General features: G+C 35.1%; 1 protein-coding gene across 1 annotated transcript in view; it reads right to left on the bottom strand.

Annotated features, from left to right (window-relative positions):
• The window catches only part of Robo2 (roundabout guidance receptor 2), a 527,951-nt gene that overhangs the window by 18,310 nt on the left and 494,368 nt on the right, over positions 1–15,273 (bottom strand). The window contains exons 23-24 of the mRNA XM_038345104.1: positions 8,700–8,960; positions 4,530–4,735 (exon numbers count right to left, since the gene is read on the bottom strand). Coding sequence (XP_038201032.1) covers positions 4,530–4,735; positions 8,700–8,960 — 467 coding nt within the window. The remainder of the gene's footprint in view (positions 1–4,529; positions 4,736–8,699; positions 8,961–15,273) is intronic.

Here is a 15,273-nt window from a genome sequence, read left to right as displayed (position 1 = left end):
TATGTCCATCCTTTCATCTGTCAAATTTTGGCATCTAATTTGGCTTAAAGTTCCTAATGCTGTTGAAGTAGCTTAAGGGGCTAATTTGTCACTTGTAGGGTTTATCGGAAATGATCCTTAACATTAAAAAAAAATAAAGAATTTTTTCACGAGAGGGAAAACCACAGGTGAGATATTTCATTGGCCAACTTTCTAAAACCCTGTAAGGGAGAATAGAGATGGAGACTGTCAAATGGTTTGTTTTCACACTGTTCTGGTGAACGAGTTCTAGAAAACAAAATTAAAGTCTCCCAAAATAAGAAAAGAAAGCAGTGCCAGAATTTCCATTGAGTCATCTTGTGCTGTGGGCCCACCTCTCAAGGCAATCTCTACCTCAATTGACAGCACTCATTATCAACCTTAATTCTTCCACTAGGCAGTTCAAATCTCAACTATATGTTAAGGACACCATTTTCCACTTATCTCTGCTCTCTCCTTTTATAATTTTCTTTTCATGGTGGTATTAAATATAAGAAATGTCTTCTACCACATGAGTTGAGAAAGAAATGCTAAATCCTGTCTCCCTCTGGTACTCTAAGATGATGGGTGCATATCTCACTAGCTTATTTCTGAAAATGGAAATTTTTGGTGTTTCTTTCCCAAGCCACACAAGAGCACACTACAGCATTAAAATATTTTTGTGCTTTGTGGCAATGAAACAGATGTGCAGGATAAGTTTACCAGACTATAAAAAGAAAAAAGTTTTAAAAAATGAAATCTCCTGCCGGGCGGTGGTGGCGCACGCCTTTAATCCCAGCACTCAGGAGGCAGAGGCGGGCGGATCTCTGAGTTCGAGGCCAGCCTGATCTACAAGAGCTAGTTCCAGGACAGGCTCTAGAAACTACAGGGAAACCCTGTCTCGAAAAAACCAAAAAAAAAAAAAAAATTGAAATCTCCTTTAAAAATGCTGACAAAAAGCCGGGCGGTGGTGGCGCATGCCTTTAATCCCAGCACTCGGGAGGCAGAGGCAGGCGGATCTCTGTGAGTTCGAGGCCAGCCTGGTCTACAAGAGCTAGGTCCAGGACAGGCTCTAAAAAAGCTGCAGAGAAACCCTGTCTCGAAAAACCAAAAAAAAAAAAAAAAAAAAAAAAAATGCTGACAAAATTTGACAGTCCATTGTAAGTGAATGTAGAACCAAATATGAGAAAAATAATTGTCACATCTGAAAACTCTGATCACGATCAAGTATTTACAGAGTTAAGATTTATGTGTCCATATGATTTTATGTGGTTTCTTTATTTATCCGCCTATATATACATACAAAAGAAATAAACCTCATGTTGGGTAACAAACCAGCCATCATTTTTATATTAAAAATAAGTCCAAAGGTAAACATTAGGCATTCCTAGGGCCATGATTACAGTCATTTATATTACCATAAAACTGATTTTTGTATATATTTTTAACTACTTGAGGTAATCAAGTGTCTGTGACCTGCTTTCCTGATCTTGACCTGATGTCATATCTATAAGATTATAGCATCAACAATCAGAGTATTGAAGGTTAAATGAACTATGACCTCGGGCAAACCCTAAGAATGAGGGGCAGGACACATTCGTTGGGTTCCAGGTAGTCAGTACTTTAGACTTCAAAATCTCAGTCCTGCATTCTTTTTCTGTCTTTGTGGTTCTTTTGTTCCTCTGAGAATTCTTTTTCTTTCCTTTATCTTTTGTTTATATTTTGTTTCCTTGCTATGTTTTTAAAATGTGAGAAACCAGTCTGGGTATGGTAGTACACGCCTTTAATTCTAGCACGCAGAAGCCATCATGGTCTGTATAGTATGCTCCAAGACAGCAGGATAGTAAAAACCGCTCTCAAAAAGAAAAAAAAAAGTTATAAAATTATTCTTTAATCTCTGGGCCATCCAAACGGCAGTCACCAATGAATAGCTTGTTATCATTATTATTATTTAAGTGAAATTCCTAATCTAGTGATTATAAGTGAGGGATACAGAATAAATGCTGTTTTGGAAATAACACTATGAAAAAATAGGTTTGTCAACACATGATTTTTGCCGCTAAACTAATATAATTTGGAACCATTGATAACTTCTTCTCCTGTCTCTTTTCTTAAATGAATGTTCATTTCAGAATTTAAGGAACTCCACAGATTGTTTAAGTTGTTTTGAATATTTTCTGAATTAATGTGTTTCTTCACAAAAAAAAGTGTTCTGTTTTTATAACAATTTTATTTATTTGTTTTTACATGTGTTTTGTCTGAATGTATGTCGCTGCATCATTTGGGTGTAGTACTTGCACTAGGAAGAGGGGCATCATGATTCATATTCATGTACCTCAGGGCAAATCTCCAGAATGCATGTATGTTTGCAGCCTCCTTTCATGCATGCCTTCTGCCAGTTCACAAATGTATCTACACATGTACACTCCCTAAACACATCACATAATCTTTCCATATACACTCACTCAATTTATACACTCACATAAATTTCTGTACTTGCATTCTCTATATCCATGAATACGTACATTCTAATATGTGCCCTCCCTCAATATACTTACTCACATTTCCTGTGTATGTGTATTCTCTACATGACCCATATACTCTTCATGTGCACTCATAATCTAATCTACATTCACATTCATTTCATCCTCTCATACTCAACAAATAAGTACTCTGTTATGCTTATATACAACTTTTGTCACATACACACACAAACACACACATACACACAGCCTAGAAGGTAAATTAAACCTCTGATTAAACTTTCTCCTCTGAGTTTCTGGTAGAAAAAAAAAGGAGAAAACAATGGAAGCTCTTGTTTAGGGAGTGTAGTGAAAGATACAAGGTAACTTAAGAGATGTACTTTCATGGGACACATTCATTATGGAGGAATACATACCTATATGGCCTGAGGAATTTTTTATGTAGGGCAAGAATTAAGCAGGGAATTCATGTAGAAACTTTGTTTTCTTAGCAATGAAAGTTTTCTCTGGCATGAACATAGAATTAATTAGAGCAGTATACGCTGCCCTCACATAAGACTCCTTAACTAGCTCCTAGCAGTTGAGTATGTAAAGGAAAAAATGGGGTTCTGCTATCTTAGAGATGTCCATATTGTCTCTGACATTATAATATTTAATAAAGAAATTCAGAGCCCATTGCTGACTTTTGCCTGGAACTTGCATTGCATTCTTAATGAGAAACAGTTTGGTATTACTAGTGAAGTATGCAAAGATATTCAGAGTTTGCCCTAAAGTAGATTATGCTAGAAATCCAGGCAAAGAGGCTTAACATAATAGTGTAATAATAAGTCAACTGCACAGCATTCAAAAATTTAACTTTTGCTCTGTCACCTTCGGTTAGATCTATGTTCTAATCCCAGGAATATATCTGTGTTTTTAAAATCTTAATTAGCTTCATAAGGAGCTCAGCCTCCAGGCAAAAAGATGAACTGAAAATTAGATCCATGCTTCAGATGCTGAGAATCACAAAAAGTAAGGCAGAGGTTCCGATGTGTCCTTTGTACTATTATACCATGGTCTACCAGTATTTGTAAATCTATTGAGAAGCCCAAATTCTGCAGAGCTTGGAAGCTATTGGAGTCCAAGGAATCCAGGGACACTGATAAAAGGCATTTTGGGTTGACAGGAATCATTCAAGTGAACATAGACATAGGTGGTCCGAGGTGATCCAAAAGAATGCAGAGATCAAATTTATGTTTGGAGTAGCTATGTCCTCATTATCCAGGAAGGGACATGTTTGTGAGTCAAGGGGCAGATAACTCAGGGAGAAAAAGACTGAAGTTTGGCTCTCGCCACTTTCCTTTGTGTATATGTGGGATTTTAACTGGACCATTTTGAAATCATTGGAAATAGGCTGTTTCTCAGGCCTAGAGTCATCAGAGGCATGCACCGACTGAAGTCTTTGCTTATCGAACAAGAAAAAATGGGGAGGGAAGCCTAAGCAATAAACAGTCAGAACAATTACACTTCTTGGCAGAGGACGGGTGATTAGATTCAGCAGTGTGAAATGCGTAAATGTATTGCTTATCTCGCTATGCATGTTTCCACTCCAGAAATAATACCATGTACAACCTAAAAGACGCTCATTCTGAAGACTTGCTTATTTTCATCAGTCAATGATTTTACAGAGCGAAATATCAAGAAGCATTTTAAGATCTCATTCACTTTGTATGTTGCTCCCGATATACAAATTACATCATTTCTAAAAGTAAAGGTTTTTTATATAATAGACTTGGTTCCCCAGCAGAGTGAACTTTTCATGAAAGCCTGGGATATAATTGAGTTTTCTTTCATGTCTTTAAAGCTTTTTAAAATTCATGAATTTCCTTATCATTTTAGCAGCAAAGCAAAAGTATTTCTAAATCCTTTTTGAATTTGGTGTTTAACATTAACATATTTAAAATGTTACAAAAATAGAGTTGAATAAATCTTACATAAGGAAGCATTTGATTTGTGATACATTTAATATTGCAAATAGGTCACTTATTCCCATTCTATCAATTTTGTTACCTGTCACAGAGCTGTCTAGATTGTCCATACTGGATCCAGGTGTCTGTTCTAGTGCTCTGAGGGGCCTGGGGATTTCTAATGGTTCCTCTTCATCATCAGCATCTTCATCGGGAACATCTGTTTCCAAATCAGAAATCAAGGCTCCAGACACGTAACCTAATGGTGGGACTGGGGGCTGTGGAGGTGGAGTATTGCTTTGAATGTGCCTGGAATTTAAATGGAAAGAAACAGAAGACGAGAGGCAATTCATTAACATTCTAGAAAATTATAATTCATGGTAAATGGAATACTATTCTAAGCCATACTGTCTTTCAGGTTTACTAACTCATATCACATTCTTTATGTTAGCAAAGATACTGTGATATGACCACAAGCCTTACTGAACAGCAGCAACATAAACTACAAAAGCTCTTCTTTTGATGTTTATAAGGTGATACACAGAGATGAAAATTTATACTGAACGCTTTTGGATCGACAAATTATTCCAAAGAGAATATAACTATTTATCATAAATCATTTTTACCTCCCCCAACCCCATAACCATTGGGATTTGGTTTCATGGTTAGGGTTGAAGTTTAACTCACTTGTTTTAACCTATGAAGCATGTTTGAAGAAAGTTTGTCAGGTGGGGGCCTGATCACCCAGCCCTGTCTCTGGCACACTTCCCTCCCTATGAAGACTGGTTTTGGGATGATTCCCATCACATCAGGCTGAACAGCTGTTCCATTATCCCAGTGTAGATTAGATCCAAATACTTTGTGCTCTCCAGGTATTTGCAATGTATCACAAGAACCAAATCTTAAAGGGGGTTGGAATTTATAACATAAGGCGTGTTCAATAACTTCTTAGTAATGAGTAAATAAATGTAATCCCAACATTACAAAATTAACAGAACATGCACGGCCATTTGTTTATTAGAAAATATTTAAAGGAAGCCTGAGTGACTTGGCTCTCATTTGATGATTAACAAAAATGTGGATCTGGACTTAGCGGTGCACTTACTGTGCTGTTAGACTATTAAATAATTCTTTCTAACCTATAAAATGCTCATTTTGAGGTAACTCATGACTATTTGCAAGTGTCAACAAAGAGTGGATGTGTTCTGTGTCTGAATATTTTTTTCTTGCCTTCTTACAAAAGTATTCAAAAGGCCCCCTCCCATGTAAGAGTCATCACAAATAAGTAGAATGCATTTTTGCCGCTGGCTTTTAAAAAGGTGAAGAGTTATTTTTGCTCTCATTTTAGTCTTCTGAGAAGATGTTTCCTATTCTAAAATTTGCTTAATATGCCTCTGCGATTTTCATCTGTGAATTTATAAACTAACTTTATTTCATGTCCTTCAATTGTAAACCCCAAGAATGTTAGTTCTGGACATCAGTTCCGTGCAGCCAGATTTAATCGCTAATGTCATTGAGCAGGTGCTTCAGGCAGCATGCAACCCCTTGGCACGCATTACAACTCACTAATCTATAGTGAGGAAAGAAAAGCAAACTTTACTAAGCTCACTTAGACTGAATATTGTGCATTGACAAACCCACATCGCTATACGTGTGTCGTCGCATTCAGTTTGTAACTGGAGAGGGAGTTACATGACAAACAGGAGAACATCAAGCGCTATGACATATGTGGTCCATTTCACTGCAATGCTATAGATTTCGGGGTGTGTGAGGAAAAAACAGACCAACAATGTTATTCTATATAGCTGATGGTATGTGTTGATGGGAAAAATTAAAATAAGGTGAAAAATATACTCAATAATTTAAACAGAATTGAGGTTAATTTGAAATATGAGATTATGGCATGCAAGATTTATAACTATCTTTTAGTAATAGGAAGTGTTTTGTACATTTCATCAGTCAGTATTAGTAGCATCCCCTGAGGTGCAGCTGGGATCCTTTATCTTTAGAGTTCTGTGAATGTGATGTGTAATCTTAAACAGGAAGCTCTTTCAAACCACAAGAGCAAATGCTGTAGTTTTGGGGGTGAAGGATGAATTACTACCCTTGTGTGAAAGTTAACTGTGGTATTCAGAATACTGATAGATTATGTAAGACCATTATCAAGGTAACGATTCTCAAGAAACAAGGTCCAGTGTATAAGACGATTGAACATATGGAAATAACATAGTTCACTCACTGATTGGGATATACTTATGAAGCAATTACTCAATTTGGGATTTAAAGTGTGAAAAGATATTAACCAACTCAGGTAAAAGTTCAATGCCTTCTAATCATTAGAAATTAAAATATAGACAGGTTAAGGAACATAAGAAGTGCAAACACATTGAAATCTTAAAAAAATGAAGCATAAGTAAATAGCTTCACCTTAACCAAAAAAGTGTTGTTTAAAATCTGGAGGTAGTTCTCAACTTTGATTGTATGATTTTTTCTGGTACAAGTGCCGGTTGACTTGGAAACCATGGTTTGCACAATATTTAACAGGACAAGTTATCATAGGGCTTCTAGGCACAAAGTAACAACTTCATCTCTCAGAGGGCTGACTACTCAGGTCAGTCATGAAAGTAGTCAACTTAAATAGACCTTGTTTTCAGCTCTTCTCCCATGTACCATGGGTTGGTAATACTTCCTACATTGTGTTAATGCTGGGTAAACAGAGCTACCTGTAACTCCAGGGAGATCTCTGCCTTTGGAATTCTTCAGAATTTTATGCGACATCTCTTCCCTTGGTTTATTTTAATCCATTTTTGTTTTATGAGAATAATCTGTAACTTTGATTATAGAAGATCCAGTGAATTCTTCAAACTCATTTGGCATGTCCTAAAACATCAGAGTGATCCGGGAACTCTGTGATAATATATCTAGCCATAATTTAGGATACTGTTTGGAGGGTCTCTTTATAATTCATATGGGAGCGAGCAATTATCATTATTATCATTGTACACATGGGGGTAGTATACATATATATGAGAAATTGCCCCAGGTCATACATCCGATAATACCCATCTATCTTCATGGAAGTGAAGCTAACTTTACCCCTCCTTCATGGAATCCCATACTAAGCAATAAGAATCCACTTAGAGGTCAGATCTAGTTATTATTGTATATTACATTTGTCCAGGTGATTCTAATATGAATCAGAGTTGTGTTTAAAGCATAAGTGTCACGCAGCATGACTTAATGAGGAAAATAAGAAAATCCCATGTCTCTTCACACATTTGTTTTAAACTTAGTTGTATTTCTACAAAGGAACTTTATGTGAAAATTTATTGTTTATGAAGAAGCACGTTTGACTTTAGAGAATATATCTGATGATTGTGAAAAAAAATAAATGGTTTCTGTTCCTCTGCAAAGAACATGTTTGGGACAGCATGAAATGTTTTTCCCTATTTGGTATCTTAGGTGTATTTTATTAAGAAGCAGTGCATAAATACCAAAAATGATGAATAGTTCACCATGAATACATCTCAGTGAGTAGAACTAGCCCAAAATGGAAAGACTTTAATTTGACTTCAAGTATGGTGTAAATTAACAGGAGATACTTTTTGATAGTTCATAAACACTAACATGTAAATTAGTGTTAAAAAATAAAATTCTCTAAAAACCATGACATTTGATCCTATTTCTATTTCTACCATATTTTCACAGAACACCTAACAGTCTTATAGCTGCAATTTGTGAATTTGCAGCCTTATTAGAAAAAAAATCTTAACGTGTTCTTGAGTTTCTGTTGAGGTATTTATTATTGTTATTTTTATTTTCTAATCCACTTAATTCAGTCCAAACAGGGTCATTTAATTACTGACACTGTCCATAGTAATTTTCAAAAGCATGCATTTACATATTCACAACCACATGTAGAATTAATCACAGGCACTTTAAAGAATTTGAAAGGAGTTCTTTATTTTGGCATTAAAAGCAAGATCAAGGATAAACTAACTGGAGCTGGTTTGTGAATGAGAAAGGATTCTGGTGTCGCCAAAAGCACTTCAGTCTGAATCCCTGCTTCATCCACTTCTCTAACCAACTTTGTGATGTTGGTCAGGTTATTTAAATTTCTGTCACCAGTTTCATTATATAGATGGCTAACACATATTCTAAACCGTTTTTCATCCCACCCACACATATTTATGAGCATCTCTGCTTAATATACATCCAAGAACATTTACATATGTAGAAAGTATAGGGCCTGTGGCTTGCTGAGGATATTTACCATGTTTGTTTTGCTATATCAAACTGATAGGCCCTTGTTAACTCATCCAAGTGAGCTTGCAGCATGGGTTGCATCTCTTCCCTTGGGGATGGAGTAAGAGTGGCAGTGGACTGCTGTCCAAAGGAGATAGCAGGTGAAGAGGCCACACCACGCACAGGAGGTGTTGGGACCCTATCATCGTCTTCTTCCAGTTCATCTTCCATACCCTGGTGCAAGTATGTTTGCACTGGTAACGGTGGGCACCAGCTGTCACTATCATAGCTGAAATTAAATAAGAAAATATGTTGACTGACACAGACACATAATTTCACAATTATACTAGCAATAAGTAGCAACCAAATTGTTTCTAAAAGGTTTCCAAAGTCTATGTCTTCCTTATCACATCGAGGCCAACATAGTAAATAATCTTACTATTATATTTCAAATTATGTCTATTATTTAAAAATATCTCGACTTATTCTCCAAAGGCCTTCTCAGCTAATTGCTACCACACAGCTACAAATAGCAATAAGTTTCCTCCAATGTTACTCATGTGGAAACACCAAATTACAAATTGAAGACATTAATGAAGCCAATGCTTGGAGATGTATCCACTCCCTTTTCTTGTGTATCCTTGTGCACAAACAAAATGTTTCAAAAATGCTGATTGATCATCTAACATTATATATATATATATATATATATATATATATATATATATATATATGAATTGTATTTACTCTTCTAGACCTATGGAAATTTTTTATTCCATATAATATACCTTTCATAAAAGCTTGTTGATGAAGCTATCAATAATAATCAAAAATTTCATGAAGTTTATCAGTAGAAACTCACATTATTTTTATCTCACAAGTTTCAAATGTCTTGAAAAAGAAGTAATTATCTAATTTCAGTAAAATTAACTGGCACAAAATCCATCCTTTTATTCATTTTTGATTTATCAAATTTATTTTGAAGATGTAGATAGCATATCAAAACAATATTATAATGCATGCTGAATCAAGAATATAAGATACTAGTATAGTAAACTCTAAATAAATAACAGTTCCATTTACACCAACTCCATAGTTCTAGCATTTTCACCAAACAAATAAATCCTAAGATTTATTTGAAGAAGAGACTTTTCAAAAGTTGTTCTTCCAAAAATGCTCAATCAGTAATGATAGTTTAGATGGGAGAGAGGCTCATGAAGCCATGCTTGGCACAGGGGAGCTATGACTACTAGAAGAAAGGAAGTTACTGTCTTCTGTGATGTAGCCACTGGGGAGTGAATCACGTACCAGTGGAAAGAGTCACCTCATGCTCATGTCAATAATTCTGGTTAAGCCTATTAGGTCAGAAAGTAAAAAGTCAAACAGAAAGACATGTGGATAAGAACGACCTCCATAGACTCATAGATTTGAATGCTTGGTCACCAGGTAGTGGCACCATTACTTGTTGTGGCCTTGCTGGAGAAAGTTTGTCTAAAGGGACAAAGGGATTTGAAGTTTCAAAATGTTCAAGTCAGACCCAGTCTCTCTCTTCCTTCCAATCTGGATATGGAATTCTGAGCTACTTCTCTAATATCGTGTATGCCTGCTTAGCATCATGCTTCCCACCATGCTGATACGTGACTAAACTTCTGAACTGTAAGCCAGCCCAAATCAATGCGTTCCTAAATAAGAGTTGCTGGGATCATAGGCGTCTCTTCACGGCAATACAACACCGACTAAGACATCATGGAAGAATTGGGTAGAGCCTTGTAAGATGAAAAGGGGAAGTTGGTAGGATATCAGGAAGATACGAGGAGGGAAGAATGCCTCTGCATAGTAGAATCAGCTGATGTGACTAACAAGCAACTGAGACTGCTGTAGGAATAGATACCTGGAAAGCTCAAACTGTCTGGGGACTGTAAAAGCTCTGTTGGCCAATAGCAACAGGAATATGTTAAGTTACATATGTGCAGGCCCAGAGGTAGGTACTGGAGAACTCAGTTTCCAAAGGAGATAAAGAGAGAAATATATTGGCCATAAGTGAGGAGAGGAAGGTATACGTGGATTACACAGGACCTCATCACTTGTAAGGAGTTTGGAATTCCAGTCTCCCTAGATCTCTAAAATCTTATTTCTACAAACCAAATATTCTCCACTCAAAGTTAGTTTTACCTTTGAGTTCTTTGTTTCTGTGTCCATGTTCACTTGCATTTGCCTCGCTGAGGCTGCATCAGTACCCTTCTGCTTCTGTGAGCACAAAGCTGGAAGCTCCGCTTCAGGAGCACGGTATGGTTTAGAAGGGATGGCTGTCTCTACATGTCTGTATACTATTGTGAGCAGCACACACATTTCAGTGTGTTAGCTCTTCAAGAAAATGCTATGGGCTAAATCTGAATTCCTATTTACTAACTATATAATGTATGCCAATCTGTACTAAAAAAAATACATTTTTCTAGCACATTGTCATTTTAATTTGTTTTATGGAGATCACAGTTTGCATTTGAAGAGAGTTCTATTGTTCTAAAGTCTGCAACCAGCATCTTTTGTTGTATTTAATGCTTTAAGGTTTTCAAATCCAATCAATCCTACTGACTGTTTACAAATTTATCTATGAAGACATCAGAACAGTATAAGAGAACCATTTACTTCTCTTCATTCTATTATGTTCATTTAACATAGTTAAGCTTCAGTGTATTTTCTAGACAGAGTACGCAGTTTGTCAGCAGGAATCTCATGCTGAAACTAAATGGCTTTGTTTCCTTTCTCCTTTTCAATTTTGAGGCCTGGTACAAGCTGTAGAAACAAATTTATTTCAAAACATGTATTTATTATGTAGAAATTTATTTCAAATAAAAAAGCCAGGAGAGTTTCCCTCTCCAGGTTTTCTATTCTAATCTTATATGTCTTTAAGTTAAATTCTAAATCACATACCTTTTGTAAAACTTACTGACAAAAATAACCAGTGCTAGAATATTATATTATATAATTGGTACTGGCAATCTTATTGAACATTGATTTAAAAATGAATTTTAGATTTCCAATGTTGATCCTTTTACTTGTCCAGTTTAATATTTAGGTTTTCATATGTTAATAGTATCCTTACTTCAAGGAGATTTAGCTCTCTTATAGCTGGCCAAAATCATATTTTTGACATGCAAAAATTTTATTAAAATAAAACTTAATTTTCTGTATGTGACTTATTTATTTGAGTTTGAGTGCTACATATTAAGGTTAAGAAAAACATATTTAGAACCTAATATAATAATTGCTCATTTACAGTATAGAACCTGATTTCTGTTAGCCTTTACAAATAGTTAAAGTAAACTTTACCATGAAAAGTCTGTTTAAAAAATCACACTTTTGGGAAAAATTAATTGTTGTATTTTTAAATATTTATACATGGCATATTGCCAAAGCTATTATATGAAGCACTATATATTTAATATTTCAAATAGGCATAGCCCATCAGTACCAAAAGTACTCCTACTTGTTGAATAATAGATAATTCTTTGGACAGTCTAAATGATGTAGAAATTTAGAATATAGCATGAGTTGGATAAGAGAAATAAGCATGTGCTATATGTATCATTTGTAATGGTAAGGTGTAAAGCATTAGAGTAAATTAAACTTGATTAATTTTTTGTTATTCAAGTTAATACTGAGCAAAGGAGAGGTTATTTAAAAACTTTGATATCATGAAAAATTGTAAGACTAGGTAAATAAATTACATAGTGCGCTAAGTTACTAAAATAAATTTTATTAGCCTTTCATTAAATTAGGGTGGATACTATCATCAATACTGCCCAGGATTCTCAGCAAAGATAACTGGAAGTACAATGAATAAACTTGATCACCCATTCAGGACAAAAAAAGGCTGAAAAAAAGTTCATGTATTCAATGTGGTTTCTACCAATAGAAGAAAAAGTAAAAATTGGGGGAAAAATATCCCAAAGAGGTTAAAAAGAATGAATAAAGAAAGTCAAGTCAGGATGAAATTCATATCATGTAGAGAACTGGTCATCACCTCCCTGGTATTCACTTCTGAATCCACTCCAGAGGGCTAACTAGAAAGGTTTAGTGCAGCCACCCAGGAAGAAGAGAAGGTAGCAGATGACTGTACATTTCATGCATCCAGCTCTGTTTAATGGTTCCCTTCACATGTTATAAAATTCACTTGCTTCAGGTAGATTCTGTTTGTAATGTTCTAACAAAATGGCCAAATGTAATGTTCTAACATGAAAAGAAATGGGGATGAAAGCAGTGACAGTGGGAACAAGGAAGAAGGACAATGCGTAGAGTCCTGGCTGGGATTAACCAATATGGTGAAATTATAGTCTCTAGTTACTAATTGCAATTTGTACTTTTGCACATTTTATTTAAGCATTACACTTTTGATATCTTATGCAGTAACTTACAAAGTCTACGAAAACACTCCCACTAGACAACCAAAGCTGTTTTGTCCAACCTTTCAAAGGCAAGTCCTTGTTCACTGACATTCTAATAGCCAAGTATGAGGCATCCTATTATCTGTCTTTCCTGATGAGTAATGATCAAGATGACAGCAAATCAATGTGGCATGTGAACTAACTTATTAAAGGCCAGAGACAAATACCAAATTACTAATAAAAATACAATAACATTCAACTCCAGCAGAAGCTTGCCAATCTCTAATTGCAAGAACAAAGCAAAGCACCTATTTAATTACTATTGAATTCTTCCAAGCAGCGTATGACTATAATAAATGTATACCAGTCAGAGCTAGGCCCTAATACATTTAACACATTGCCCTTTTCAAACAGAAGAAGCATATTAAGATGGGAAAATATTTGCACCATGGCTACAAGATTGAATTAACATTCAAATATCATTTCATTTGAACAATGATTGAATAACTTCTGTTATTGTGTACTGTGAAGAAAGAAATTGCCCATGAAAGACTTAGAAGGAAAACTGAAGCCTATACTCTCATGAAACAATACTACTAATCACAATTAGTAACTAGAGACTGTACTTTCAACATTATTTATAATCCCATTCGGGATGGAAACTGAGTCAGAGACCCACAGCAGAGCACTGGGCTGAGCTCCCAAAGTCCAGTTGAAGAGTGGAAAGACCGAGAATATGAGCAAAGAGATCAAGATCATGATGGGGACACCCACCAAAACAATTTACCTGAGCTAATGGGAGCTCACCAACTCCAGACATACAAGGAAGGAACCAGACTAGGCCCAAACTAGTCTCTTTGAATGTGGGTGACAGTTACATGTCTGATACAGACTGTGGGGCTACTGTCAGTGGCACCAGGGTTTATCCCTACTTCTTGTACTGGCTTTTGGGGAACCTATTCTCTTTGGGTGGATACCTTGCTCAACCCAGATAGAGTAGGGAGGGCCTTGGACTTTCCCCAAAGCAACGTGCCTTACCCACTCTGAGGAATGGATGGGGGTAGGGAGGGAAGGTAGATAGAATGGGTGGAGGGGAGGGAATGGGAACTGTGATTGGTATGTAAAATAAGAAATGATTTTTTTTCTTTTTTTAAATAAAAGAAATTATAAAAATTATATAGCTCAATTACTTTTTATGTACATTGGCATGTATATGTTGAGAACATTTGTTTTAACTATCTGTAATAATAAATTAATATATTAGAAATTAAAAAACATATTTGAGTAAATTCTAAAAATAAACTATAATCACTAATTAGATTAAAATGACCTGTCATATCAATATTTGAAAAGCATTTGTGTAAGAACATAAAAGTACATAAATATAATTGTTTCATCTCCAAAAGAAATACTTCTAGTTTTTCCACTGTTTAGGCCATATGGTAAGTTTCACAATATTTAGATTGAATTAATTTTCTTTCAGTGTATAAAGAGCATCATTATATCAAATGAATATTTTAAGGATATTTGTTGGCAAAAAGGATATCTAAATAATCAACAATTTTCATGTGATCCAGATGTTATTCCTATGAAGCATTAACATTCTTTTCTCTTCCCACTCAAGTTCTTAGTTTCATTTCCATATTTTCTGACTACAATCTTAAAATACAAACTATTAAGTAGTAATCCTTTGATGAAGTCTGTACCTCTTGTTTTTCATGAATTATTGACATATTTACATCACTGTTATGAATTAAGATCATATTCACTATTTAATTTTTAGGCCAGTAGAAGAAAGGGTAGGCTCACCAGGAGAAGAAAGGGTGGGCTCTTGACTGCAAATTTTAAATGGAAACATTGATTTAGTTAAGTAATCATTGTTGCAAAAATATGGGCACTATTTCCCAGAAAAACAAATAAAATCTATTTGAGAGATAAAATGATGGAGAAAAGATATGTGTGTATGAGTAAACTATATACATATACACATGCTATATTATGTTTATATATACATATGTGTGTATGTATATGCACACTATATATGTGTATGCATGATGGCATTTACTAAAAAAGAGAAATATGCAAAATTTATAAGCAAATGCAAATATTTATACGATTTGAACAAATATAAGCCATACTCCACTCTACAATTAAATTTAATTTAGTATATAAATATTTCTGTGTAAAACAAAATTTATGGAAAGAAAAATCCATATA

The sequence above is a fragment of the Arvicola amphibius genome, chromosome 10, assembly GCF_903992535.2.
Source record: "Arvicola amphibius chromosome 10, mArvAmp1.2, whole genome shotgun sequence".
NCBI classification, from domain to species: domain Eukaryota; kingdom Metazoa; phylum Chordata; class Mammalia; order Rodentia; family Cricetidae; genus Arvicola; species Arvicola amphibius.
This window is presented reverse-complemented; position numbering and strand designations above follow the sequence as displayed.